Source organism: Balaenoptera physalus (assembly GCF_965194825.1).
Source record: "Balaenoptera physalus genome assembly, chromosome: X".
Classification (NCBI taxonomy): domain Eukaryota; kingdom Metazoa; phylum Chordata; class Mammalia; order Artiodactyla; family Balaenopteridae; genus Balaenoptera; species Balaenoptera physalus.
Genome location: NC_138903.1, coordinates 117,040 through 144,425, shown reverse-complemented (window position 1 = coordinate 144,425; position 27,386 = coordinate 117,040). Strand labels below are relative to the sequence as shown.

At 58.1% G+C, this 27,386-nt stretch overlaps 1 protein-coding gene across 4 annotated transcripts in view; it reads left to right on the top strand.

Annotated features, from left to right (window-relative positions):
• Positions 1-4,052: 4,052 nt before the first annotated feature.
• LOC309652444 (serine/threonine-protein phosphatase 2A regulatory subunit B'' subunit beta-like) overlaps positions 4,053-27,386 on the top strand; it is a 65,005-nt gene continuing 41,671 nt past the window's right edge. Inside the window, exon 1 of one of the 4 annotated variants that reach the window (XM_082446237.1) lies at positions 4,053-6,250. In XM_082446237.1, coding sequence (XP_082302363.1) covers positions 5,918-6,250 — 333 coding nt within the window. In that variant the 5' untranslated portion in view covers positions 4,053-5,917. Of the gene's footprint in view, positions 6,251-20,998; positions 21,257-27,386 lie in introns of those variants that run through there. The other 3 variants (XM_082446236.1, XM_082446239.1, XM_082446238.1) reach the window with 3 other exon arrangements.

The following is a 27,386-nucleotide window of genomic DNA, read 5'->3' as shown; positions in this document are numbered from 1 at the left end:
AATCAACGGTGTTGAGATGGGAGGTGATCCTGGATTATCTGGGTGGCCCCAATGTCACCACAAGGGTCCTTTTTGGAGGAGGCAGCGGGAAATTTGAAGGCAGAAGAGGTGAAGGCTGTGCGACTACAGAAACAGAGATTGGAGTGATGAGCTTTGAGGATGGAGCAAGGGGCCATGGGCCCAGGAAGGCAGCTGTCTCCAGAAGCTGGAAAAGACACGGCACAGATTCTCCCCTGGAGACCCCAGAAGGAACCAGCCCTTGACTGCAGCCCAGTGAGACTGATTTTGGACTTCTGACCTCCACAACCATGAGAGAGGACATTTGGGTTCTTTTTAACCACTGATTTTGTGGCTTTTTGTTATAGCCGACCTAGGCAACTAATGCACCCGCTAAAATCCCTTACAGTCTTGGAATCGTTGTCTAGATTCCCATGCCTGTAACTCATCTTCCTCCTCACTGTCAGAGTTAAAGGCCTCAGACATACTGGATCATTTCAATCCCTGCCTTTTGTGTTTCAATGGTCTGCCTTTTGTGTATCAGGCAGTTAGTGGTGTGTAATGACCATCCCCAAACTCTGTGGTCACAGTAACAATCACTTCTTCTCCCTTGCGCACCTGTATCCATGGCTGGGAGTTGGCTGACGTGGGCTGGCCCTTCTCTCTAAACTCAGTGACAGGGATTCTGGGCTCTTTCTCAGAGTCCCCCACCCCCAATTTGCCCACTCTAGTTCTTTCAGAGGTCTTCACAAAGGGAATCAAACCTGCATTAGGTCTTTTCTCCAAGGGTGTGTTATAGTGGACACACTTCTGATTGGATGAAAGAAAATGGATTCAATTTCTAACCCTGCAATTTGGGGGCTTGCCTTTATTCTCTGTAAAATTCTGGTGGCAAACTGGCCCATTCTTTTCTTTTCTTTCATGTAGAAACTGATGGAATGCAGTTGGTCACAACCAGCCTGCAGTCTTGTTTTCAGATGGTTTCCCAGAGCTGCCGGTGTACAAGGCACATGTTTTGCCTCCCAGGTTAATGCAAGTCATGGTTTTACCAACTATCCCACCATAACTTAACATGATCACTATGTTTCCTCATGGTTTTACCAACTACCCCACCATAACTTAGCATGATCACTATTTTTCCAGCCTCCTAATTTAAGGTATTTGTACATGAAAACATCCAAAGTCTCTGCCTGGCACAGAAGCCCTTCACGACAGACCCTCAAACAATGGTTCTAGCTTCAATTCTTGTGTGTTCTTTCCATGCAGCCTGCTTTCCACTATTAATCATCCTTAACAACTCTGCTTAAATAGCGCTCCCCCCGACCCCCCGCAAGCCTGTCCTGTCTCCCCACGTTCACTTTTCTATCATCCTTCTGCATCATAACGTATAATTGAACGTTGAATTATCTAATTAAATAATTCCCCTCTCCCACCCCATTCTGCTACCGGATCTCCGAGATCACGAGTTGTTTTATTTATCTATGTCCTCAGGCGTGTCGCACACACTCAGACGACCCAATACTAACCCGTTTAATTATGTTGCGTCCCAGCATAACAAATAAATTGTTAGTAAATTAAAAGACAAGGGACTGATAGAGGTGGGCGAGCTGATGTCATGAAGTTACAGCCGATCACAACCATTACAGCTGACAGCTGGACAAATAAAATAAAAAATGGGGCAGGGTCAAAGGTCATTTAGAGGATGGGGTCCTGAGCCAGCATTTAGAACTGGGATGTGGAATCAAGACCATCAGTGGATGTCTGGAAAGTTTCATTATAAATAGTACAAAACCATGCACATACTCAACTTCTGTAAAACTCTTTCTTGTGGATAAAAGGGCAGATTATATGCACACGCCCCAATTTTTTTTTAAGCTTTTATTGGAGTACAGTTGATTTACAATGTTGTGTTAGTTTCAGGTGTACAGCAAAATGAATCAGTTATATATATACACTCTTTTTTTTCATATTCGTTTCCCATATAGGCCATGACAGAGTATTGAGTAGAGTTCCCTGTGCTATACAGTAGGTTCTTATTAGTTACCTATTTTATGTATAGTAGTGTGTGTATGTCAATCCCAATCTCCCAATTTATCCCTCCCCCCTCCAATCTTTAACATTTTTTTTTTTTATTTTTAGCATTTGAGATTTTTCAGTTCTCTTTAGTTTGGTTAGAACTGCTATGAATTCGTTTCATTTTTCCTTTTTTGTTCAACGTTCTTATTCTTTGAAAGCTTATCAAAATGGGTGCTAACAAAAAAATTTTTTTTTTTAAATTATCAGGTCCATATCGCATTTTACCTAAAATGCTACTACTTATATAGAAAACATTCAATGGATTTCCCCCTCCTTTTTGTCCTGGCTGCAGGAAAACCTTAGCACATAAGGAATGCTGAAAAAATGTTCAAAGGCCATTTGATCCCTGGTTCTGAGTCTGAAAACCTTTCCCCGAAACCACTTTGCTTTCAACGGAGGGAAACTCGGGGGCACTGCGTCCGGGCCTTGTCTGAGTCCCACAAGTTAGAGGATGCAGGGGTGAGCGAGGTTCACAGGAAGGAAATGGTTCCTCGACGATCAGGGAATGTGCAGTATTCACGTAATGGGATGTGTCTGCCGGGGCTGCCCCACAGTGATGGAATGCACCAGCCACTTCCTCCACTTTCACATTGTCTGAAAGGAAGTCTTATCCAGCAACAAACCAAGGCTGAAAAGGAAATCAGTCGGGAATAAAGCAAAGCAAATAAAGACAAGGAAGGGAAAAGACAGAGATGGAAAAGACACGCCAATCAGAAAAGAGCCTCCACGCTGTACTTGATGGAACTTCCCATTAAGTACTTTGAGAGGAAGTCACTTGAAATCAAACACATGCACCCTCGTGGCTGTTCAGGAGTCCGTTTTCACGAGAAAGATGAAGACCAAGAAAAAAAAAAAAACAAAGAAAGAAAGAAAGGGAGGGAGGGAGGGAGCGAGGGAGGAAGGAAGAGAGGGAGATGGAAGGAGAGAAAGAAAGGAAGAAAGGAAGGAGGGAAGAAAGAAGAAACTCAGGTGGAACAGCCGTGGCAGATAAAAACTTGATCACTCCGACTTCTAGCTGCACAGGACACGTATATTTGGAGCTCAGGGTCAGCCCAGGACCAGTGAGACTGACCACATAGGACACTCTGTCCAGGGCATCTTCATGCCTCACGCCTGAGTGTGCAAGCAACCACCCGACCTGGGCTCTGGTGACAGGCAGGTGTGACTCAGAGCCACAGGATGTTCTGAGCGCCTCCCTTTCCGAGCAGCTCCACCTGGGGCTCTGAGTTGATGGCCACAGAGGGACCTGGGCTCCCGTGGACGAAGGAAGAACTGCCCTCCCTCCCACTCCCCTGGATAAGCTCCGCCCTCCCACATGGGGAGCATGCGCAGTGCATGGCCTCCCACAGGGGGGCCTCTGGAATCTTCCTCTCCACGTGCACGCTCTCCACCCCCACCCCCCCACCCTCTGCCCTGAGACCTCCGCCACCCCTGGAAGGCGGTTGCAGCCAGCAGCGCTTCCATTCCTGCCATCAGCAGAGTCCTGCCTCTGTTCAGGGGTGGGCGGTGCAGGCCCCTCTGGCCTCTGCCCCGCCGGCCTCGGGCCGCACAGCACCTCTCTGTCCCCTGCGGCGGGATCCACCGCACAGACTGAAGGAGGTTCTGTTTCCTTCACGGAGTTTGTTGCTGTCCCGTTGGCAGACGCACAGACCTTTCCTTAGGCCCCGCCGAGCCCCGGGGTATAAAGCCGTCTTGTGCAGGGACTCAAAAAGACCATTTCCCCCCAAAACCACATGGATGAATGGCAGCTCGTTTACAGACCCCGAGTGAAAAGCACATTTGTTCTTGGACAAGATGTCTGTGTGTGATAAACTCAGAGACGTGTATTAATATTTACTTCTCTCCAGAAGTGACGGCCTGCGTACACAAGCATTAGCTTCCCAATGAATAGAAAGAACAGCACAGAATTCCTGCGTTATGGCCCTGTCCTGACCCAGGATACTCGGATTTTTATCTTCAAGCCATATCGGTAAACAAAGGATATTGCTTCCATCAAGCCCTCAGCCACTGCAGGCACCCTGGACTGTGCACCCTGGGGGGACTCAGGATGGAGAAAAGCGGGATACTGGTCCCAGGTAGCTAAGGTGCATATCAAAGGAGTGATCTCCTATCTTTAGCATCTTCCCATCCATAGAAAAGTGCTAAATTCATTAACTTGAGATGTCTGTTTTTCTTTCATTAACAGTAACCTTCCAACTATCTTATTTTTTGTTGCAAAAAAGGCCTCTGTACCCTGGCTCCTCCCTGACCTCTTGGAAGAAGTCCCTCAGAGCCATCTGAGAGGGTACCTCCCTGGCTTAAGTCCTCAGCAAGTCCACGGAATCAAACATAATTCTCAACTCTCAGGCTGTGCATTTTTCTTCAGTCAGGAAACACAAACGAAGTTTGAAATCATTGTAGGCACAAAATAAACCCATAGTTTAAGAGTTATTTAGTGAGTCTAGCTATACTTATACTCCTGAGAAATAGGAGAGCCCGGCTCATAAGACCTCGAAACTACCTCCTAAAAGAGAGCAAACCCAAGTGAAAACTCATAATGTTAAGAGAAAAAAAACAACTTAGAAAAAAGATCAAGGCATTAAAAAAAAAGAGGTGCATGTGTGCTGTGTGGATGATTTATCGACACTATTAAAAGGATAAACTGAAATAAGCTAGTCATGGGGCCAAAGTCATTTAAGTAATTACTTCCACTTCCATCAGAATAGATTATTTTTGCAATTACAAAAGCAGTTCATTCTCAGCCTGAAAGGCCAGCTTTAAAGCAGTTGCACGCCTCCAACCCGTCACTATCATCATTTAACAAATTTAACGTAACCGCGACCATTGCGGTCTGAAGGGGACCGTTTTATCTAAAAACTGCATTGCCCCGCAATCGCCGCCACGCCCGCCTCCCGCTCGCTCCCGCAGCGCGCGTGCTCGCTCCCGCGGTCGGCGGGCACGCCCTGCGCATGCTCCTCCCCTGTACCACGCCCTCTCCGCGCACAATGCCCGGCCTCCGACTAGCTCCCGGCGGGCACGCACTGCTCATGCTCGACCGACAGGCCTCCCGAGCGCCGCCACGACAGGCATGCACTGCGCATGCCTAACAGACCGGCCGACTACCCCCGCCCATCCCGGCGAGATCGCACAGCGCGTGCTTGCACTTCCGCGGACATAAGGGCACGTCGCTGGTGCGGGCCGCACCCCAGGAAAGCCTAAAAGCTGAAAGACGTGGGGGTGGGGTGCCCGCCATCCCCCGCCCCCGTCCGCACTCCAGCTCCTGAGCGCCCTCCAGCCCACCGAAGCGCCCCGGCACAGCCGCGGCTGGAGTCGTGGGCGCCGACGGGCGGCGCCGTGATGACGCCACGCGTCACGGTGACGCACGACATAGGCGACCTTCTTTGGGAGCGCAGCCGGCGCGCCCGTTTTGAAGCTGCCCTGAGCTGGGCGGGCCCCGCCGCGGTCCGGCCTTCCGCCTCCAACGGGCCCCCCAGTCCGCGCAGCCCCTGGGCGGGGCGCCGCCCTACCCCGACCCATGACCCCGGGCCCGCGACGCCCGCCGGGCCGTTGACTCCACGCCAGACCCCGGGCCCGCCACGCCCGCCTGGCCGTTGATTCCACACCAGACCCCGGGCCCGCCACGCCCGCCGGGCCGCTGCCTCCTCACCGGGCCCCGGACCCGCGACGCCCGCCGGGCCGGCCGCCTTCACCCGGGACCACGGGTCGGGGACCCCCGTGGGGCTCGTCCCCTTTGGCGGCCGTCGCCTACTACGCGGAGGTCCATTCAGGTCGGACTTCGGTCCCGGCTCCAGGCACCTGTGCAGGAGGAAGGGGTCCCCCTGGAAGGAGGGTCCGAGCCCCGGAGATGCCGCCCGGCAAAGTCCTGCAGCCCGTCCTGAAGATGAAGGTGGACGAGCTCTTCCTGTGCTGGCTCAGCGAGTCCAGCACGCAGGCGATGCTCCAAGACTGCTTGCAGAGGATCAAGATGCTCGGGGGGCCCGAGGGGGTCGCGGGAGACGCAGGGCAGCCCGGGCCCCCGTTCGCAGCCCCGGCCCTCGCCTGCAGGCCGCGCGGGTTGGATGGCCCGGGGGCGCCCAGCCCGTCCCCCGCGTCCACCGCTCTCCCCCTGGGAGCCGCCTCTAGTGCCCGGAGTGGACCACCTGTTCGAGGGCCTCGTCGATCCGCAGGGACGAGAGTAGTAAGTTACTCTTCCTTCTCCTAACGCCTGCGGAGGTAACTCGGGTCGCCTACCGACGTGTAGCTGAGGGTGGTCGAAGATGCTGGAGGAATGTCAGGCGTGAAAGCGCTTGCACGTCTAGTCTCTTCCTCCTGCCAAGAAAGTCTCGCACACAGAAAAATGCTGTCTTTGACAGATTCCCAAGTTGGTCGTCATTCTGGAGTTTGTTTCCGGTTGGTTTTAGTTATCCATGTCTCAGCTTCTTCTGTTCTGCCTAGCTTCTGAACCTAGAGGTTTTATGCCTCATTTATCTACAATAAGGACAGCTGGACAGCAGTATATTTAATTTTTTAAAAAAGGTGCTTTTTGATATTTAATACCGTGTCGGTTAAAAGTAATAAAGCTCCTCCAGGTGCTATAGGAAAACGTATGGTTGGTGCATATCGTACCCCTAGCGTACGCCTAAGCCTGAAGGAGTGCGTCTGTTCCATTGGGACTTGCTGGTAACATTTACGGTTTTCCGGTTGAGCCCGCATCCATCCCATCAACAGCACTGAGCGTATCAGGAGGAGGGACTTCCCCCATCACTTAGTCTGCTGGTTTCCCAGCCACGAAGGGGAGAGTGAGAGGTGGATGTCAGTCCGGAAGGAACTCGTCTGGTTCCAAGTGATTGGAGGGTGTCTGACATGTTCTCACGGATCAAGGATATTTTCCAGAAAGTGAGCCTCCAAGGAGGATGGGAGGTAGACCCAGAGGCAGCTTGGGAGACCCTGTAGAAACGCCCCGAAGGAGGCTTATCTGGATCTGCAGGAACGTGTGTCCTGGGACCCATCCCCGAGTCTGACCGTCTGCAGTGCCCCCACTGACCTGCAGAACCACAGTGCCCCAGAAGGCCTGCCTGAGCCCCCATTGAACTGAGGAGGTGGGTACGTGAGGGGGGCCAGGGCTCTCTCAGCAAGCCCCCTCTAGCAGTGACAGCCCCCCCGCCCATCCTCCCCCAGGTGCTCTTCCTCCCTGGGATCCCTCAGGTCTTCTGTGGGGAGCTCCCCACTTTGTCACTAAGTGTGCTCCGGTGACACCGCTGGAAGATGAATTCTTGTGTTTCGTGACCCCATGACCTGGTGTGAGTCCCCTTAGGTCTGGAAATGTCTACCAAAGGTCAGCTCGTGCGAGGAGGGTGACTTGGATGCATGTGAAGAGAATGTGTTTCTGCGTAGCAGGTAGGAAGTCACAGACGAGTGGAAGTTAAGTTTCGTAGGTGTTCACAGCTGGGAGAGGCCATTCCTCTCCGTCTGGAGGGATGGGGCGTGGAGGAAGTGAGCTGTGGGACTAGGGGGTGCCCTGAATTAGGGGAGGGCGCCTGCGGGGCGGAGGGGACGTGGCGGGGGGGGGGCTGTGTTCCAAGTGTGAGGACCAGATGTTTATGCTCAGAGACCAGAGCCGTCGCACAGCAGGCTGCTGCGTCTGGGCCGCGCCAGCCGGATTCGGATTGAGCCAGAAGCAGAGCTCAGGGCTGGGTAATCTCTCTGCCTCTGTGGCCGGCTGCTGGGCTTCCCGAGGGCAGCGACACGGCGGGAGTGGTGTTTCCCCAAGACCACGTTATTGCATTGCTCTGCACTGCATGGGGCCGCAGAGAGATGAGCTTCTGCCTGGAGGGGTGGGGCGTGGCCTGGGTGGCGTGGCCAGGATGGAAAGGGGGTGAATGAAAGGAAGTGCTGACGGAGGTGGGGTGAGATTGAAGACCCTTCCTCTGGTCTGTGGTTTCCATGACCAGATAGAGCAAGTCAGCGTGAGAAACCGGTTTTGAGGGAAAACAGAATGACTTTCTCTTAGTCGTCCCAAGAGTTTTCAAAAAGTGATGACGGACCTTGTCTGGTACTTGAAGGTGACTTTAAACACGTCTCAATGTATTTGGAATTTATGGCGTGCTTCACTTGGATTTCAAGAAGCGAGTAACCCAAAAGGATGTTTGTCATTCTGACAAAATGATAAGAGCTCTTTTGCCCCAAGAAATGGATAATTAATTTCAGAAAAACGTTCATACATAAAGTGCTGTGAGAAAAGTTCTGAACCTTTTTTTCTTTAAGAATTAATAGGAAGCGAGTCAGACTCACGTGAGGCCCTCACCCGTGGGAGCGGTGGGGAGGAGGCTGGGTCCTGACCCTCCACGCAGAGCCCAGGACACCTCGGAGTCCTGGGAGTGACAGGCAACAATCCACCCTCCCCCATCCTGGGGACCAGGTGTCTGAGGTCAAGGTGTCCCAGGGCTGCGCTCCCTCCAGAGGCTCCAGGGAGGGTCCTTCCTGCCTCTTCCAGCTTCTGGGGGCTCCAGGCGTCCCTGGGCTTGTGGCCGTCTCCCTCCCGTCTCTGCCTCTTGTCTTCACGGGGCTTCTCTGTGTCTGGGTCTCTCGCCTTCTGTGTCTGGGTCTCTCGCCTTCTGTGTTTAGAAGGACCCTGTCATTGGATGTAGGGCCACCCTCCTCCAGGAGGACCTCATCTCAGACCCTTCACTGCATCCCATCTGCAGAGATCCCGTTTCCAAATAAGGTCCTGTTCTGAGGTTCCAGTGAACATGAATGTTTGGGGCACGGTTCTGCCCCTCCGCTGGACACTGGTCCCTCCCCCTTCGCTGCTGTGCCTCCTCTCCCATCGCCGTCGGAAGCGGAGGGCTGTTTTATCTCTCTGCCGTCTGCTGCGTCCCGGGTGCCTGGACACACTCAGACCTCCACGGCGGGTGTGCTGAGGGGTGCGCGTGCCGGCTGATCCCCCAGCCCGGCAAGAGCCGAGCCCCTCCCCGAGTGTGGAAGCAGAGGTGTCAGGGAAAGGGGGGCGGGCTTGTTCTTAACCCTTGATTTTTGAAAAGTCCAGTTTGTGGGGGGTTAGTTTACATACAGCGAATGGTGCCTATAGGTGTGCGGGACGGTCGTCACCCTTGCGTGTGAACACGCCAAGGAGCAGAGCGCTTCCCGCCCCCAGGGCCCCGCGCCCCTTGCCCGCGTCCCAGGCAGCCACTCCCGCTGCCAGGATCTGTCTGAGGTGCTGCGGGCCCTGCTTCCCTCTCCCTGCCGAGTAGGATCCCGTTGCGTGGATGGAGCACAGCCTGATTGTCACTTCAGCACTGGGGGCCGCTCGAGCTGTCTCTGCGTGTGCTTCTTGTGAATGAAGCTGCTGAGAACCCCGCGTGGACAGCTGTTTGCGTCTCTCTCGGATGAATGACCTCGGAGTGGAGTTGCTGGGCTGTGCGCTGTGTGTGTGTTTAACTTAGAAAACAAAAAAACTGAAAAGCCTCCAAAGCCCCTACACTGTTCTGAGGCAGGTGTCACGTCCCATTTCTCCAGCCGTGCGTGCGGGTCCCCGTCCACGCCTCCCCGGCACTGGCTGTCCTTAGACTTGTACTTCAGCCGTCCTGGCGGGCTTGTCGTGTGTCATGGTTTTATCTGCATTTCCCTGTTTTCTGGTGACGGCGAGCCTCTTTTCATGACTTATCAGCCGTTGTGCACCGTCTGTCCAGATCTTCTGCCCATTTTGAAAACTGGGTATTTCTCTGTCATTGAGTCGTAAGGGCTCTGTGTGTCGACTCTGGGTGCAGCTCCTTTATGAGATGCATGTTTTCACATGTTTCTCTTCAGTCTGTGGCCCGTTTTGTCATTTGTTTGACATGTGTTTTGAAAGCTTAACATGTGTTTTGAAAGCAAAAGCTGTTTGTTTTTTGATTCTTTCAATTTTATTCTTTTATGGTTCTTATTTATTACATCCGATCGACGAAATATGTGCCTATCCCAAGCTCTCAGGGTTATCTGCTCTTTTCCTTCTGAAAGCTTCCTGGTTTTCGCTTTTGCATTTAAACTTCTGATCCATTTCACGTAAGTTTCTGCATGTGGTGTAAGATATCCAGGTACACAGCAGTTTCGAAGTCTCTCCTTTTCCCATTGAGTTGCGTTGTCTGAAATCAATTGGCCGTATGCGTCTGGGTCTATTTTCTCATTCCTAACCCACTGATCTGTGTTTGTGTTCTCACTCTGGGGCGCTTTGTAGACTAACATGTGGAAAGTGGGTGGTGTACGGCCAACTCTGTTCTTTTAAAACAGCTCTGGCTATGCTGACATTCGCATTTCCACCTAACACTGAGAATCAGCTTATGAACTTGTACAAAAAAGCCTGTTGGAATTGTGATTGGGATTGCATTGAATCTGTAGATCAATTGGGTGTTAACTGATACCCAAAAACAGTTAAGTTTTCCAGCCCATGAGCTCTAGATGTTTTTCGATTTACTTACATGTCCCATAATTTCTCTCAGCAATGTTGTGTGCATACAGGTGTCACGCCTCCTTGGTTAAATTTATCATCATCTATTTAGATCTTTCTCTGCAGCCGTTTTGTAGTTTTGGGGGTATCCAGTTAACCGTTGATTCCCTCAGGACGTGCGACCATGTTCTAGGTTAGAAGTGCGTTCCTTGGAGACACACTCGTGTGTACGTGCAGATGCATGTACACACAGCAGGCACGTGTGTTTACTTTGACGCGTCCTTAGATTTTCCTGCAGATGTGTTGGAGACAGAAAGGAGCTGGAAGTCCTCGCAGCAGCAGGTCAGGATCCTGAGAGCGTTTCTGACGGGAGCCTTGAGTTTGCCCGGTGACCGTGACTTCACAGAGGGGTGAGCTTGGCCACGTTCCATTCTGTGGATCTCTTAGTGAAGAACGATTTCCGGTTTTCGTAGTTGGCATCAACGAGGATCTCTGTGCAGGAAGGAGGGGAAATACTGAGAACTTTTTATCGCTGGTCAAGAGTTTGCCACATTGAAGTGGCACGAACCTAGACGCCCTCCGTTCTCTTCCTGACGAGTGGAACCAGGAGGTTTCTCGGGATCACGTGGTGGGGGGGGTGTGAGTGCTCTTGTCCTGTCCTCCCGGGCCTCCCACACAGGGCCCTGCACCCGCAGCCTGCATGTGCCCGCCAAGGGCACCTCGCTCTGGTACCCGGCGTCCACCTGGGTGCTGCCTGGGCCGCCACTCCTGTTCCCGACTGGCCACAGAGCGGGCTGTGTGAGGAGCCTGAGGGGCCTCAGATGCAGATTGGCCACAGCCCACTCCCCAGCGATGGTGGGTATCGCCTCGTCCCCAAGTCCTCAGCTCCCCCAAAGCTGCCTGTGGGCCCCCCGTGGACCAGCTTCCCCAGGCCTTGTCCAGGCTGCTGGGCCGAAAGGGGCCGACTTGAGGCTCGGCCACTGGATGGTGACTGAGGCCCGGAGGGGGGGGGGACACTACATGGCAGAACCCCGTCCAGGGGAGCCCTGGTTCAGAGGTGTGCTTCGGGAGCCCTGGCTCAGTCCTGGCAGTTCAGTCCTGGTTCAGGGCCCTGGCTCAGTCCTGTTTTAGTCCTGGCTCAGGAGGGTGCTAGAGCTAGAGCCGGGGAGCGTCTCCATGGGTTCCCCATAGAGCAGGTACCTTCAACCTGGCTCTTTATCCCCGGGGCCCCACGAAGGCAGAACACGGCCATCACGTTGCCCCATGTTGGATGGGGCCTTTGCATGGGGCTTGTAGGGGGGCAGAATCAGGGCCCTCCCCACCCCAGAGGACCCACCTGCGGAGTCGCCGGTGGTGTGTGCCTGCGGGGGCCCTTGTGGCGGCGCCTCGGAGCCCAGGGCCTCAGGAGCCAGCTTGGTGACTGTCTAGGACAGAGCTGTGTACCACCCCTCACCCCTGTTGGTGACGGAATTGCCTAGGATTTACGCTTGTTTCTTTGGAGGTGACGGAATTGCCTAGGATTTACGCTTGTTTCTTTGGAGCATTCGTTTTCTCAGCACTAGGCAGTACTGTGCGGGCCCCAGGTCAGTGCCAGACTCGGGGGGTCTTTCTGAGCCTTGAAGGGCAGTGTGGGAGCAGGTCCACAGCAGAGAGCGCTGTAGGAGCCTCTGTGAGTGTTGTGACCTGGTGACCTGCTTGGCGGAGCCGATGACATCCTTCAGGAGGGCCCTGGGGACGGATGGATGAAGGGACAGATGAGACGGTCTTCGGGGCAGGTGGGCCGTGGATGGGAGGGTCCTGAGGCTGGATGGACGTGTGGGTGTCCTGGGGACAGGCGGACAGGCGGAAGGGAGGCCCGTGAAAACAGTTGCTGAGCCGCTTTCCAGAACTCCAGTTTCGGAGGCAAGGAGGGGACATCGTGACGGGACCGGCCAGCGGGCCTGCGGTGGTGGTGGAATCTGCGTGTCTACCCCGTTCCGGGTCTGCTGCTGGGAACCCCTGGGAGCGCCCGTGCTCGGCGCAGTGGAGGCAGTCAGTCAGTGCAGGGGGCGGGGGGCTCTGAGGAGGCGCTTCGGACCCCGCAGCAGGACCGGGGCCGTGCCGTCTACAGTCTTCACCTTGGCCCGGAAGCGGCGTCGCCGTGGGAAGCGCGGCTGGAGGGTGCGGCGCGCGTGACTGCGGCGGGAGCTGGGCCCACGTGCGCGCGCGTGCGCCGCCTCCGGTCCGCGCGGTTAGGACGGGACTGGGGGCGCCAGCCCGCGTCGCGTCGGCTCCTTGCGGGGAAACTGCGGAGCAGGGGCTCCGGGCGCTCGGAGCCGCTGTGCTCACACCACGGGCGGGCCTGCTGGGGGGCACGGCGGAGGCGGCCGTGCTTTCGGAAGTAGGTCCGTGGTGTTCCCATGGCTCGTGTCTGTCCGAGCGACCCGGTGCCGTTTCTGGAGTCTGTGCTTTTCAGGATCAGGTGGAAGTTGAGCTGCCGGTGCCCTGAGACCAGCTCCCAGCACAGAGCCCGGGGGCCAGTGAGTGTGTCGGTCTGCGGCCACAGCACCGCTGCTCACCCGGCGGCCGCGAGCGCCGCGTTTCTGGTTGTTGCAGCTGGGGGAGGGGCCCCGGCCTCTGGGGTGGAGACCAGGGCTGCCCCCCACCCCCCCACCCCCTCCCACTCCCCCCACCCCGCAGACGGTCGTCCAGCCCCCGCCCCTCCACCGTGCGCACAGCGCCGAGGCCGAGGTCTGCTCGGGAGGCCCGCTGGCCGGTCCCGTCACGATGTCCCCTCCTTGCCCCGGGCTGCAGTGTCCTGACGAGCACAGAGCCAGCGGACCCTGTGGCGGGTCAGAGGTCAGACCCCGCTGTCCCGGCTCCCTGTTCGCCTGCTCTAATCAGCGTGGTTAGGCTCGGGTGTCCAGGAGGGCGCGGTCCCACAGGAAGCCTGTCCACGCAGACGTGTTCCAAGGGTCCGTTTGCGTGCTGAAGAGCACTTCGTATCCCCACGCGGGCTGCTGGTACGAACGCGTGTGTAATTAGACCGGGATGAAAGGAGGTTTCGGGAGCGCCGTGGATCAGAGTCTTCTGGGCAGAGTTCGCGTGTCAGGGGCCGGGTGCGACTGTGCCGGGTCCCCCCAGGGGAAGGCGGCAGGGTCCCCGTGGATGCTCCCCCTGCCCCCGCCGGGGCCAGAGTGCTGGTTGTCTCGCGTGTGGGGGGTCGGGGGCAGCATTTGGGCCTGGGAACGGCTCCCGGGCTGTGCTGCGTGTCCTGCCAGCTTGACCACCCGCCGTGCACCTCTTCATCCCCTGGAGCCGCCTGCTTCCCATCTGTCTGCGCTGCAGCCCCGGGGAGGTGAGGCGGGGCCTTCCCTGCGCCTTGCCTCTTGCAGGTGCCCCATCAGTGGTCCTGGAAGAAGGAAGCACCTTTGCAAGGCTGTGCTGGAAGGGAGAGTGAGGACGCGTGGTGCACGGGTCCCTGAGGATCCCCGGGGCCCCAGGAGAAGGGACGCAGGGCGGCCCTGGAGGACGCTTGCTGGGGAGGATGACGGAGCTCTGGGGGTGGCACCAGCACCCAGGGGTGCACCCGGGCGGGGGTCAGAGGCAACGGAACGGGGCTCCTCAGGATACAGAGGACAGGGGCTGAGGGGAGGGTCCGGGGGCTGCACGAGGAGGTGAGTGCAGGGTCTCCAGGAGGACGTGGGTGCGGGTGGTCTCCATGAGGAGGTGGGGGGCAGCTGCTGGTCCTTGGACTTGCGGGGCTGCCTGGGGCTGACGGGTCCTCTCAGGCCTGCAGCTGCAGGGCTCTGTTGCCGCCCTGGGTGGAGGTCCTGGCTGACTGTGACCTGGGCTTCTCCAACTGCCACAAAGTGGCTGGGAAGTGCCGTTCCCCGTGTGTCAGCCGCGTCTCCGCTTTGAAGTGGGGTGGCCTGGTGTCGGTAGCGTCGTGTGCTGGAGGGTGCTGCAGGTCACCGGGCTGTGCAGCGGTGCGGCAGACCGTCCAGGGCGGTGCTGTAGTGTCCCTCTGGCTGGCCGAGAGTGGATGGCTTAGTTTCGGAGATGCGGTGCCTTCCCATTTAGGGTTCCAAGGACGTGAAAAGTTGTGCACAAACCCTCTCCCGCCTTAGCCACCCTCTGAGGCAGCCAGGGCTCTCAGCAACGTCCACAGCAGTCCGAGGTCTCCTCTGTAACTGCAGGCAGACTTTTTTTTTACCAGCTGCGTTCACGTGTCCTTCATCCCATAAAGCTCACCGAGTTCAAGTGCGTGCTTCTGTGCCTCGTCTCCTTGCTGAGCACTGCTCCCTGAGCCGGGGTGCCTTGTGGGGTGTCTCTTGGACCCTGGGCCTGTCCCGGGCTTTGCGCTCACGGGTACTCGTGTGAGCACATTCGCGTGTGACTCCTCGTGAGGACCGTGTCTTCACTCACCTTAGGGACGGGCCTAAGGAGGAATCGCTGGGTTTTATGGCACATGTGACTTCTGCTGTCTAAGAGACTGTCAAATTGCCTTCCAAAGGGGCCGCGCGGGGGATGTTCCTGCCCCATCCTGACCAGCCCTGGGTATCGCCAGGCCTCTGACCTGCCCCGTTCTGGAATGTGGGCCTCTGGGGCACCTCTGCAGCTTTATCTGCCTTTCCCTGGTGACGGTGATGTTGGGCTTTTGGTCCTCACACATCTTCTTTGCTGAAGTGTCCGTTCAGATCCTCTACCATTTCCCCCACTGGGTCGTTGGTTTTCTCATTCAGTTGGTAAGTCCTGTGTGTTTGCTGGATACAACTCCTTTATCACGTACAGGATTTGCAAATTGTCTTCCTAGTGAATGACTTCTCTTATGTTCCATTTCTTCTACCTCTTTTATCAAGATATAATTGACACGCAGCACTTCATAAGTTTAAGGTGTACAGCATAATGATTAGACTCGCGTAATCGTGAAATGCTGACCACGGTAAGTATAGTTCATTATCTCATATAGATACAACATTAAAGATATATTAAAAAAAGATACTTTTTCTTTTGTTGTGATGAGAACTCTTAGGATTTACTCTTAACAACTTCCATATATAGTAGTGTTAATTATCTTTACCATGTTGTACATTACATCCCTAGTACTGTATCCCTTAACTGGAAGTTTGTATCTTTTGACCTCCTTCATCCAGTTCCCTCCTCACACCCGCACTTCTTCTAGTAAGGAATCTGATCTCTTTTTCTATGAGTGTTTGTTTTGAAGTATAATTGACCTATAAAACTATGTTCTTGTTACACAAGATAGTGATTTGGTATTTCTATACATTTCAATAAATCTAGTAATGATATGTCACCATACAAAGATGTTACATAATTACTGTTTCCCACACTGTACATTTATACCCTTGACTCATTTATTTTGCAACTGAAGTCTGTATCTCAGTCTCCTTCACCTTCTCTTATATTCTTATTAGTGTTTTCTGAAGCAAAAAGTTTTTAATTTTGATGAGGTCCAATTTATTACTTATTTGATGTTCCCAAAAGTATAATCCGTAATCTAAACAATCTTTGTCAAACCCTAGGGCAGATAGGTTTTCTCCTGTGTCTCCTCTAGAACTTTTCCAAATTTCGCTTTTATGCTTAGACTTATGGTCTCTTTCAAGTTAATTTCTGTGTGTGGTCTGAGGTAAGTTTCGGAGTGTGCTTTTTTGTGCGTGATTACTCAATTGCTGCAGCGTGGCTTTCTGAAATGATTTCCCGTTGAATGGTGCCGGCGCCTTTGCCAGAAGTCCCGTGTCCGCAGGTGTCTGGGTTGGTTCCTGGACCCTCTGTCCCACGCCTGTGGGCACCTGTGTGCGCACTGCAGATCTCTGTGCAGGTCACCCCGCGTTCTGGTGACCTGAAACCAGCACCCCGGCCCGGTGCACGACTGTTGGGATGGCTTTTCTGGGTGCTTTTTGCTTCCGTGGACTTTTAGAGTCATGGTGCCAAGTTCTACACAAAAGGGCGGCTGAGGTTTGGCTCAAGGCCGCGTGGTCTGCAGACCCTGTGGGGCAGTGGCCGCCCGGCAGTGCGGGTCCCCCGTCATGGAGGCGCCCGTCCCTGTCCGCGGGGTTTCTGGCTGGGTGGGCAGGTCTTACGGTTCCTCCCCTAGACGAGTTCCTGGGGCGTTTGTTGCTTGTGGTGCTGCTGTGAGTGGAACCGTCTTCCCGTCACCTCCGCGTGCTCTCTTCCGACGGCCGTGCACTTGAGTCCCCAACCCTGTGAAGTCGCTGACCCGCTGATCAGTTCTGCGGTCAGTAGATGCTCGAGGACCCTGCACCAGGGTCGTGCTGGCGTGAGGGACAGCTGTCCCGCGTCACCCCTCCCGGCCGGCGTGCCTGGGACTCTCCTTCCTGCCCGACACTTCAGCTGGGGTCTCGGGGCCTGGTCGGGGTCAGCGCTGAGAGCGGAGCTGCTCGATTGGTCCCGGCTCAGCCAGCAAGCATCCCGTCTTCCTCAGGATGACACAGATACAGGTGTTCTCATAACGCCCTTCGCAGGCTGAGGAAGCGACCCTGTATATTTAGTTGGTTGGGAACTGTTAACATGAATGGGTGTTGAATCTTGTCCAGTTCTTTATGATCACGTGATGTTTTCTCACTTGATCTGTGGGTGTTAACCAGCCTTGCTTCCTTGGATGAATCCAGTGATCCCAGCTGATGCTCTCACACGTTGCTGGGCTCTGAGGGCTCCCGTGTTGTGAGATCAGTGTGTCTGTGGTCGGGGGACACCCGTCTCCCGTCTTCTGTGTGATTTCCTTGGCGGTGGTGTCAGGGCGATGCTGGCCTCCCAAGAGCAGCTAGGAATGGTTACTCCTTGCTCTGTTTTCTGAAAGAGTGTTCAATATCGGTATCATTTCTTCCTTAAAATGTTCTGTAGAATCTAGGCGGGGGTGAATCTGGTCTCCATTCCTCTTTTGTCTGGAAGCAGAAGTTTCACTGTCCCTGTTGAAAGATACCTCCCTGGGTGTCGAGTCCCAGACCACAGAGCCCGTGTGAACAAACGTCAGATCCTTCCCGTCCTACAGACCACACGCTGTCGTCACAGAGCAGCGTAGAGATCAGCGTTGTCAGATAAGTCCAGAAACTTAAGAACAGACTTCCAGAAAACTCCTTTGCCAGAGGGGAAGCGCCGTGAGCTTTCTGAGATCGCTCAGACCACACGAGGAGGCTGGCACTTCCTCGTCTCTAGCCACCTCCGTCTGGGGGCCTCGTGCGCACGTGGCCTGGCCGCCTCTGGGCCTTTTAGGAGCCGGGGCAGGAGATGGGCCAGGGCCGGGTTGACTCTGTAGCTGGGCTGCAGAGCTGATCGTCGGGAATGGTTATTTTATCTGAATCGACGCTAAATTGTGGACAGTACATCACGTCTTAGTTTTTCTGGCCAGCATTTGGCTCCGAGCTCAGAGAATCATGGGATGAGCAACGTGGGGAGGGGGTGCTGGTGTCAGGGATTGGCTCTTCTCTGCCGTCCCGGGGACTTTGGGCCTCCACGCAGACCCGGGGCCTCAGGGGTGCCCGTGGCCTGCTGCCAGCCCCAGGGTCTGCACCGCTGGAGTTGGGCGCTGTCCATACTGGGCGTGGCTAAGAGGAGTTTTCACGGGTGTTTTCCCAGCGAGGGGCCGCCCCCTGGCCCCCGGGGCTCTTTCTGTTCCTCGTGACAGTGTCTCCAGCCTGGCTGGGGGCTCCGGTTCCGGAGCACCAGGGCCTGGGCTGAAGGAGGGGAAAGAGAGCCGGTGATGCTGTGTCTGCACGTGCCGAGTGCCCGCGTGGTTCTGGACGCTGCCTCGGTGGGTGTGCTGCTCTCAGAGCAGTGGCCGCGGGGGGCAGATGTCCCCCGCCTGTGGGGCGCCCCAAGCCGTCAGTCCTGCGCAGGGTCAGCTGCCTTCCTGAGCCAGGCCCACTCCACCCTGTTTCCTCACCTGCTCCCTCTGTCCGGGGCTGTCCTGCGGGTGAGCCCTTGCTCGGGGGCAGAAACGTTACTGACGGTTGCTGGGGGCCTCAGTCTCCCTCCCTCCTGAGCTACCTCTGAGCGTTGGAGGAGCCGTGGATTGTTCCCCAGTTTACCTAGAGGTGGAGAAATGAGTAAAAGATTCCTTTTTTCTACTTGGATTAAATTTCTGGTTTGTAGCCAAATTGTAAGCTACAAGTGAGGGGTCTTGGGGACTCTCTCGGTGTCCGTTTCATGCACCCTCAGCGCTGCAGTTGACGCACGCCTACCAGCATCGCTACAGAAACTTAAACAGAAGAGTTGAAAGCTGAGTTGGAAAGGCAGAGTCTGTATGGCCGGGAGGCCCTGCGGGCAGGGCCTGCCCAGGTGTGTAGTTCCTGTGCTGCCCTACCTGCCCCTGTGCTCATCTCTCACGCTCAGTGCAGCAGCGCCGGGCTTTGCTGTGAAGACTCAGCCCTGGGCTTAGCAGCCCCTGTGTTCTCGGCAGGACCTTCCCCAGTCTGTGCCGGCACGGGACCTGCGGCCACCTCGTGGGCGGTTTGGCCAGGGCCAGGCACAGGGACAAGCCCAGGTCTCGGGCAGCGCACATGCTCCGCCTTCCCCTGGAGGAGCTGCATGGCAGGGGCCAGCAGAGGAGGGCCTGGACAGCTTTTCAAGCTGCAGGAGGAGCCCCTCTTCCCTGGGGTTTGCAGGGGGAGGGGGAACGAGCGTGAACCTGCAGGTGTGGCCGTTCGTGGCAGAGGCGTAGCGCAGAGTGACAGGGCTGTGCCTGGGTCCGGAGGTCTCCCTGAGCCACTGATGACCCGCTGCCGACACCCTGAAGTCAGAAGTTTGTCCTGAACCTGGTCCCTGCCCGGGGCGTGGTATTGGGGGCCTTCCTGCGTGTTGTGTCCGGGTCTGGACAGGGCAGGACTTAGGCCCTGTAGCCTCACACCGCCGGGGGAGGCTCTGTGGCCACGTTGGGGTGCCTACACTGCCCCTGTCTGTGTGTCTGGAGAACCAGAGGGGTCGCCAGCCAACCTCTGAATCTTTGAGGATGTTCCAGGAATGGGGAGAAGGACGGAATAGGGTAAAGAGATGGGAAAGAGGCAGAGGAGAAGGACAGGAGAGAGGGCAGCCCCCCGAACAGGAGTTTGAAGAGGAATTTGGGGCGGGGTGATGGTGCAGATGAAAGAGGAAGCGGGTCTGAGAGGCTGCAGCCCTGTGATCCCAGCTAGGGGACACGCCGGGAAGGGCAGACCCCTGTGGTCCCGGCTAGGGGACACGCTGGGAAGGGTAGACCCCTGCGATCCCAGCTAGGCTTAGGACAGAATACGGACACAGTAAGAGGTCAGTGTTGGGGAGGGATATGAACAGGCCGGGCCCAGGGGACTCCAGGGCAGCGACCCTGCGCTGCGTGATGCAGTAATGGTGGACACACGTCACTGTGCGTTTGTCCAGACCCACAGAATGTGCACCACCGCGATGCGCCCTAGGGGAGCCGTGGACTTCTGTTCATAGCAGCGTATCAGTATGGGCTCATCCTGGGGGCTCGTTGCTGTAGCAGATGCAGCACCCAGAGCGGGGTGTTTGTGACGGGGAACCTGGTTTCCGCAGGGGCAGCACACGGGAGCTGTGTACTTTCTGCCCAGCGTCTCTGTAAAACAAAAACTACCCTCCCCCCCGAAAAAAGTCCATTAGAGAGACAAGGAGGAGGGTGGATGGGTGAAGTGCCTTTCGACCCCCGAGGTCATTTCCCCAACGTCTTTGTCTGGGGGCGGAGGGAAGGGGGCAGGGAAGGTCAGCTTTGGCCGGAGCAGGCGTTCCTGGGGTCCTGGGATTTCAGGGGTGGGACATGCAGGCCCGATCTAGACGGTATGTGGGGGGAAGGCCCCGCCCAGAAGGGGGGCCTGGCTCTGCTCCTGGTTCCTCCTCGTGTCAGGGGCTCAGTCGCGTGCTCTCATCGCTCACATTACACGATAGCATGCGTCGTCTGTGTCGTATTCCACACCACGCACACCATCTGTGACGTCTGCGTTCCACTACACTCTACACAGCCGCGTACGACAGGGCGAGAGCTCTAATACCCCGAATTCCACCCCCACCCCGAGTTTTAAACAAAGGCCGTCAGAGCGTCCTCTGCCGTTTAAGTGTATCTTCTCAACTTCTGGAGGGCTGGAGGGTGCCCCCTTCGTTTGGGGCCGTTTCCCCGACGTACCACCTCTTGGGCCGCACGTGGGCTGTCGGGCGGGCGCGGCCAGGGCGCCAGCCGCGGGCTCGGTAACAGGTTGCGCTTAGTCCTGGACGGGCTGCCCTTGTCCGGAGAGAAGGCCCACCCTCCCAGGAGCCGGCAGGCGGCGTCTCCAGGTCCGCTGCCCTTGCCGGCCTGCCTACAGGCTGAGCCGAGGGAGGCTCTCGGCGGGAGAGCCGCCTCCGCGCGCAACAGGCCAGCTCGGGGCGGGCGTCCGGCGCTCCGTCCTGCACCGCGGAGCACAGCCCGGGCCGCGGGAGGGGCCGCGCGTCTGCCACGCCTCCCCTGCCCCGGCCGCGCCACCGTGCGCCCGCCCGGCCCCGCCTGAGGAATGCGCGCGCCCGAGGCCCGGCCCCCAGAGCGCCGGCCGGCGATGCATGGAGCGCGCTGAGCCCGGCCGCCCGGACCGCCCCGACCCCGCCGGCCCAGGCCAGCCGCAGCTCCAGCCCCGCGAGCGCGCCCGGCCCGGGCCCCGGCGGCCCATGCGAGCCGACATGCGGCTCCGGGACCTGTCCCTGCGCCAGGACCCCGACCTGCGGCAGGAGCTGGCCTCGTTGGCCCGCGGCTGCGACTTCGTGCTGCCCTCCCGCTTCAAGAAGAGGCTTAAGGCTTTCCAGCAGGTGCGGCGGGCCGGCGGGCCGGCGGGTCCGCTGCGTCCGCGGGCCCCTCGCCGCTCTGGCGAGGTCGGGGTGGGGGGCTGCCTGGGCTCGGGGGGCTCCACCTGCGCCTGTGCGCGGCTCCCCTGGAACAGCGCCCGTGCGCGCAGAGAGCAGGTGTGCCCGTGCAGTTTGTCAGGGAAAGCGCTGTGAAGGGAGGCGCGGGCGTCTCCTTTCCTGGAGTCCTAGCAGCGGATACCCCGGGCGCGGGGCAACGTCGTGGTGCGTCTTGCGCGAGGCGGGGAGGTGTCGACCTCGGGCAGTAGGAGCCTTCGGGACGTGACCCTCCGCAGGTGCGCAGCGAGCCTCCCCGTGTCGTTGGAGCGTGTGGCGCCCTGGGTAATAACAGCGCAGCGCTGCTGGAAAGGAGAGCGAGCGCGGTTTGTTGCGAGCGCCTGTGTTGCTTTAAGGGCTTTATCGCAGGCACGTACCAGCCGGAGCGCCCTTCTCCGCGGCTTCAGTGACGACTGGGCTTGTAAACATCACGGCGCTTCACAGAAGCAAACCCCGTGTCTGTGCCTCGTGTGTGCTTTGTAAATTCGTGTAAGAGGACCATGGAATTTAAAAGTCATGGCCACCTGGGATCTTTTGGCAACTGGAGGTTCTGCTGCCTTACGGGTATTTGGCACGTTAATCACTTGTATTTTCGCCCAGGCGAGGAGTTAAAGGTCATCTCGTGGCCTAAAAAAAATCACATCGAATCAAACCAGGCTGTTTGGGGTGGGAAAAAAGACCTGCTTTCTGCTGGTAGTGTAATTGGATTTTTTTCCTGGGATCATGTCTCAACTTTTGCAGGGCTTCTGGTACTTTTGTGTCTGATCTCTATCCTTCAACTTGTGAAATGCTGTCTGCAAGTGGCTGATGCTTGTATGTTTGTCGCTGGTGGAGAAGGAAAGTCTATTTAGAATCTGAACGTGGAATCAGCTAAGGGTGATCGTCTACAGAGAGGAGGTCTGATGTTTGCTGGTTACTGTTTGTGTGCGTGGCGCACACATGGTGCACACAGGCTGCGCCGGGGTGTTTCCTGGATTGGGGAGCCCTCCCCCCTCCCCCCACGGCGGCTGTGACTTGATCTTGGTGGGGGGGGGTGGTCCTGGCTCCACGCAGAACTGTTCATGGAAGCCTGGTTGTTCCAGGACGGCTGTTCGTCTTACAGAATCACTTTTTGGGATACGCGATTCGTGGTTGCCTTTAAGAGGAAGAAGTTTCACGTTACGGCAGATACGTTCCAATGACGTTTCCCACGAACGTGGGCACGTGCTGCGTGGAGTGAGCGCTTCTCAGGGGCGGGCATCGGGGGAGTGTCGGGGAGGAGAGTGTTCCTGGCTTCCTTCGCCCCTTGGTGTTTGAGTGCAGACTCTGCGCAGAGCTGTGGGTGGTCGGCAGACCTCAGGGCGTGGGGAGGTGGGGGGAGCGTGGGAGGAGATGGTGGGGGGCGTGGGGAGATGATGGCGCGGAGGGCAGCGGGGGAAGGTGTGGGGAGGAGGGCATGTGGGGATGGGGGCATGGCCAGAGAGGATGGCCTGAGGGAGGTGGGGTTGGCCTTGTGGGCAGACGGGGACTGAGGAGGGATAGGGGGGGTTCTTCGTACGTGCCGGCCCTGCTGCCAGCTTGGGGCGTCCGCGCTGGACTCGGGGCCAACGGAAGGTGTTGGCCTCCCACAGCGAGGCTGTGTCATGCGTGGGAGGCCGTCCTGCTCCTGCGGCCCGTGTCCACCCGCCTGCCCTGCCTGTGGCGCCCGCGCCTTGCGCACTCTGAGCAGCCCTGAGGCCCCCAGGTCGTCCCCCCGACGTCCCTCAGACCTTGTCCCAAGCCCACGAGGCCCGCTATGGCCGTGCTACCCACCCTGTCCTAGCCGGATCCCGACCCTCCGTCCCCCAGGGATTGACTCTCGGGCTCTGCACACGCTCTCCTCTGCTGTCACCGTGCCCTGGTCCCACTCACGCCCATCCAGCTTCCCCGTGGGGTCCTTCAGGTGGATGCACGGGCCCCACGGGGCACCGAGAGCCCAGCGCAGCCGCCCCCCTGGGGACACTGCTGGGCGTTGACCCGACCTCTCCTCCACACGGTGACAGCCTGGCCTGGGGACTCTGGCCGTCTCGGACACCGCGCGAGGTCACGGCGCTGCGCGGGGTGGGCCCTGAGTACCCCCTTGATCTGTGCTCCCAGGACCCAGGGGTCGGACGTGGCCCTCCGGGTCCCTGAGCCCACGGATGTGACCCCTCACGCCACCCCCCATCCCGTCCATGCCCCCAGCCCTGCCTTCCGGCCCCGTGGGGCCCCAGCGTCTTCTGGCCGGGGGTGCAGACCCAGCCGACATCTCAGGCCCCTGCCTCGTGGACGTGGAGCCCCGGCCTGTCCCCTCATGGCAGCCGCCCTGCTTGGCCCAGCTCCTCGCGGCTCTGAGAGTTTGCTCTCCAGACACCTTTTCTCCCCTGGAAAACTCCGTGGCTCATGTGGCCCCTCGAGGCCAGTCCCTCTCCTGTGGTGGCTAGAGGACTTTTGAACAAACCCACGCGCAGGGCCAGCCGTTCTCATCTTTGTTTTGGCGCCTCTGCTTTAAACTTTCACAGTTGGACTCTTGCTGTCCGTCCAGCGGGCCGTTGGCAGGTCTAGCTGGGGAGCCTGCCGCCAGCCGGTGGGGAGGGGCCCTGGGGTCGCAGCAGAAGCAGCTCCGGCCTGCAGGGCCTCCCAGCCCGGCGGTGGCGTCTGGTGGGCGCCGTGCCCGCCCGTGTCCCCGCGCCGCCCGCCAGGCTCGGCCGCTGCCCCCGGGTCTCGGCTCGGCTGGGGCCGGCCCGCGGGCTGCTGCCCCCGGGCTGTGCCGCGCTTGCCCTGCATCCTGCCCTGGCGGAGTCGGAGCCACGGACGTTTCCGCCGCCCCGCTAGTGCGTCTGCCCGAGGGGGCGCTCCGTGCGAGGCTGCGTTTAGAGAAGGCTGGCCTGGGCGCTTGCTTGTGCGGGCCCACCTCCCGGGGCCCCTGCCGCTGCGCGGGGACGGCCGTGCTTCCCATGAGGCCGAGCCTTCAGCCCGCCTGTGTTCCGGGGGCCCCGGGCGTCTCCGTGATGTCTGCAATCGTGATGAGTCAGGCCGCGCTGGTGTCCGTGCCGGCGACAGAAATAGCTCTTTGCGAGCAGGTGTCATCTTGACCGGTGGCCGGGTGACAGCCGGGAGGCGGGCGGCAGGCGTGTCGCTGGGAGGGAAGCAGCCCTGCTGGGAGCCGAGTGCCCCACCTGCCGTGCTGGCTTCTGAGAGGCTACAGCCCTGCTCGAGGATCTTCCCTGTCTGTCTGTCTGTCTCACACACACACACACACAGACACACACACACACACGTGTTTGTGCCGCGTCCGCTTTCATTGTGGACCTCCAGCCTGGCCGCAGGTAGCTCAGGGAACAGCCCCCGTGGTCCCCTCAGGCTCTGCTGAGGCCTGTTTGGGGCCGGGAGGTGGCCGGCTCCCAGCAGTGCCCCGTGTGCTGGAAAAGAATGCGTGTCCTGCAGCTGCGCCGGCCGCGCTCTATTTATGGCCCAGAGATTACACTGTAAATCTCCCGTGTCCGTGCCCAGCTGTTTGTTTTTCCGTCATCCGGTGGTCCGTCAGGGGTGGCGGGGGAGCGGGCCTGGCCCGCCTCTGTGCCGCGTGCCCGCATTTCCCCAGCACCTTGGCTTGGTCGGCGCCGAGGCTGTGCTGGGGCACCGGTCAGCTCCGGGTCGGCAGAGCTTCCCGTGATGGGCGCCCTGTGTGGTGTCCTGACCATCTCTCTCTGTCGCATCCAGACTTTTAGTCCTATCTGGGCGTGAATACGGCGATGCCAGCCGCCTTTTCGTCACTGTTGGCTGCTGTATCTTTTTCCACTTGTTAAAAGTTTTCAACCTCTGTGTCCTTATATCTTACACGTGTTTCTTGTAAGTTTTACTTTCTTTTTTCTGTCTGATCTTTGTTTTTTAACTGGAGCATTTAGTCCATTTACATTTATAAGGATTATTATTAATCCATTCTGTTTTATTTTCACGATCTTATTTATGTTTCTTTTTATGCTCTCCTTTCCCTCTTTTTTATCTTTTCCTCATTGGAGTACTTAATACTAGCTTACTGCTCATCTTACGATGTCAGTGCCTTCGTTCTTCTAGGTACAGAGTCAGTATCTTTATCCTCCAACTCAAAATTCTCAAACCCTTCACTGCCGGCCCCCTCTCGTTTCGTGTTGTTGTCCTGAGAGAGTCTTTAAAGAGAGGTAAAACAACATGCTTGTTACCGATGTGCGTGGCGGGCGTGTGCGTGGATTTACCCACGTAGGCACCATGTTCCCTGCCCTTCGTTCCATCCTGCAATTCAGACCTTCCGTTTGGGAGCACGTTGCTTCCTGCCCGAGCCCAGTTCCCCTGGGAGGGGCCTACGAGCTGACCGTGGGGCAGGCGCCATGGAGCTGGTGACGTGGGGAGAGCTCACCGCGCTGAGGAGGCGAGGCTCCACTCTGCCGTGTCCCTGGCGGGTCCATTTCCCTTGGCTTCCTGGTGGCTGGTGAGGGCGGCGGCCCCGTCCTGACAGCGGAGAAAATAGCGCACGATGTTGAGCGACACCTTGTCTCTGTGTGTCTGCGGCCGTGGCTGGGCAGGTGGGGACACCTGCCCTGGGACCAGCCGACCCAGCTGATTTGGGGATGGGTGATGGTGGCGCCCGGCGCTGAGTGCCGCCGTGCTGGGGAGGATGCCAGAGGTGTCGGTGCAAGCCGGCAGCCCTTTCTGCAGACGTGAGCCATGAGCTGCTACAGGTGACAGCCCAGGACACGGGGCCTGCGCTCCATCCTGCCCTCCAAACAGAGGCGAGGAAAACTGGGGAAAACTGAACCCGCCCAGAGGAGTGAAACCGGGGGGAAACATTCCCCAGGTGAACCCTGGGCGTCCCCAGGCGACGCGTGAACCCTCGAATCTCTCCGTCCTCAGGGCCGGCGCTGGGTCTTGCTTCCCCTGCGGCTGTTCTTTGCCGCTGTAGGTGGGCATCACAGCCCAGCAGCTCTGCCCCGAGACCAAATCACAGAGACAGGACGTCCTTGGGCTGGGAGGAGGGGGTCAGCCTCAGTCCCTGGGCGCCGACAGGGCCGAGTCCGAATGAAACGTGGGCCGGAGGCGTCCCGCGGCCCCTCCCGGGTCAGGGGCTCCTCCAGGGCCTGTCCTCCCGCTTCCTGCCGTCCCCCCGCCCCATCCCTGTGCTGTCCCTGCCCCAGCCCGTGGCTGTGCCGGTGCTCAGGGCCGCCTGCCGTCCCTCTCCTTCCCCCGCGTGCGCCTCCCCAGCTCTCCTCTCGCCTCTCAGCACTGAGCCAGATCTGCACGCAGCCCCTCAGGATTGTGTTGGCCCCGTGGTGATCACAGAGCTCGTTGCCCAGTGTCCCCCGGCTGCCACACAGACCTGGTACAGCTGACTCACGACGGCCGCACCTCCTCTCGATGCGGTCACCGCGCCTTGCAAGGTCACCGAGCACTGAACAGCTGCCTCAGCTGGGACCTCAGGAAACACAGGAGACGTGGGGCATCCCCGATGTGACAGAAGGGACGCGGGACATCCCCCATGTGGCTGACGGGACATGGGATGTCCTGAGATGTGACCGAGGGGACGTGGGATGTCCCTGATGTGACCGAGGGGTCGCGGGACGTCCCTGATGTGACCGAGGGGTCGCGGGAGGTCCCGAGGTGTGACCGAGGGGACGCGGGATGTCCCTGATGTGACTGAGGGGGATGCCTGTCATCTGCTGCTGTGTTGCGGGTGGAGAAGCGGTCCGGGTTGCAGGCTGTAGGAGTGACGTCCACTCACAACGTTAGAATCAGTGCACAGCGTGACTCCTGAGGGCTGTGTGCTGTGTCTCGGCTGCGGGTCGGTGGCGGGGCCTCTGGCGCTTGTGGGCGTGGAGCTGTGCTGTGTGCGCCTGGTCGGGCAGCTGGGACGGGGGCACCCCGCAGTGAGCAGACCGCCACCCGGCCCCGTCCTTGGCTGTGTGGGCCTGGCTGCCCGCCCCAGCCCCCTGATGTAACCACTCCTGGCGGGGGAGTCCTCTTTCCTGCCTTTGCCTTCCGTCTGCTGTTCTGCGTGTGTCTCTGGATG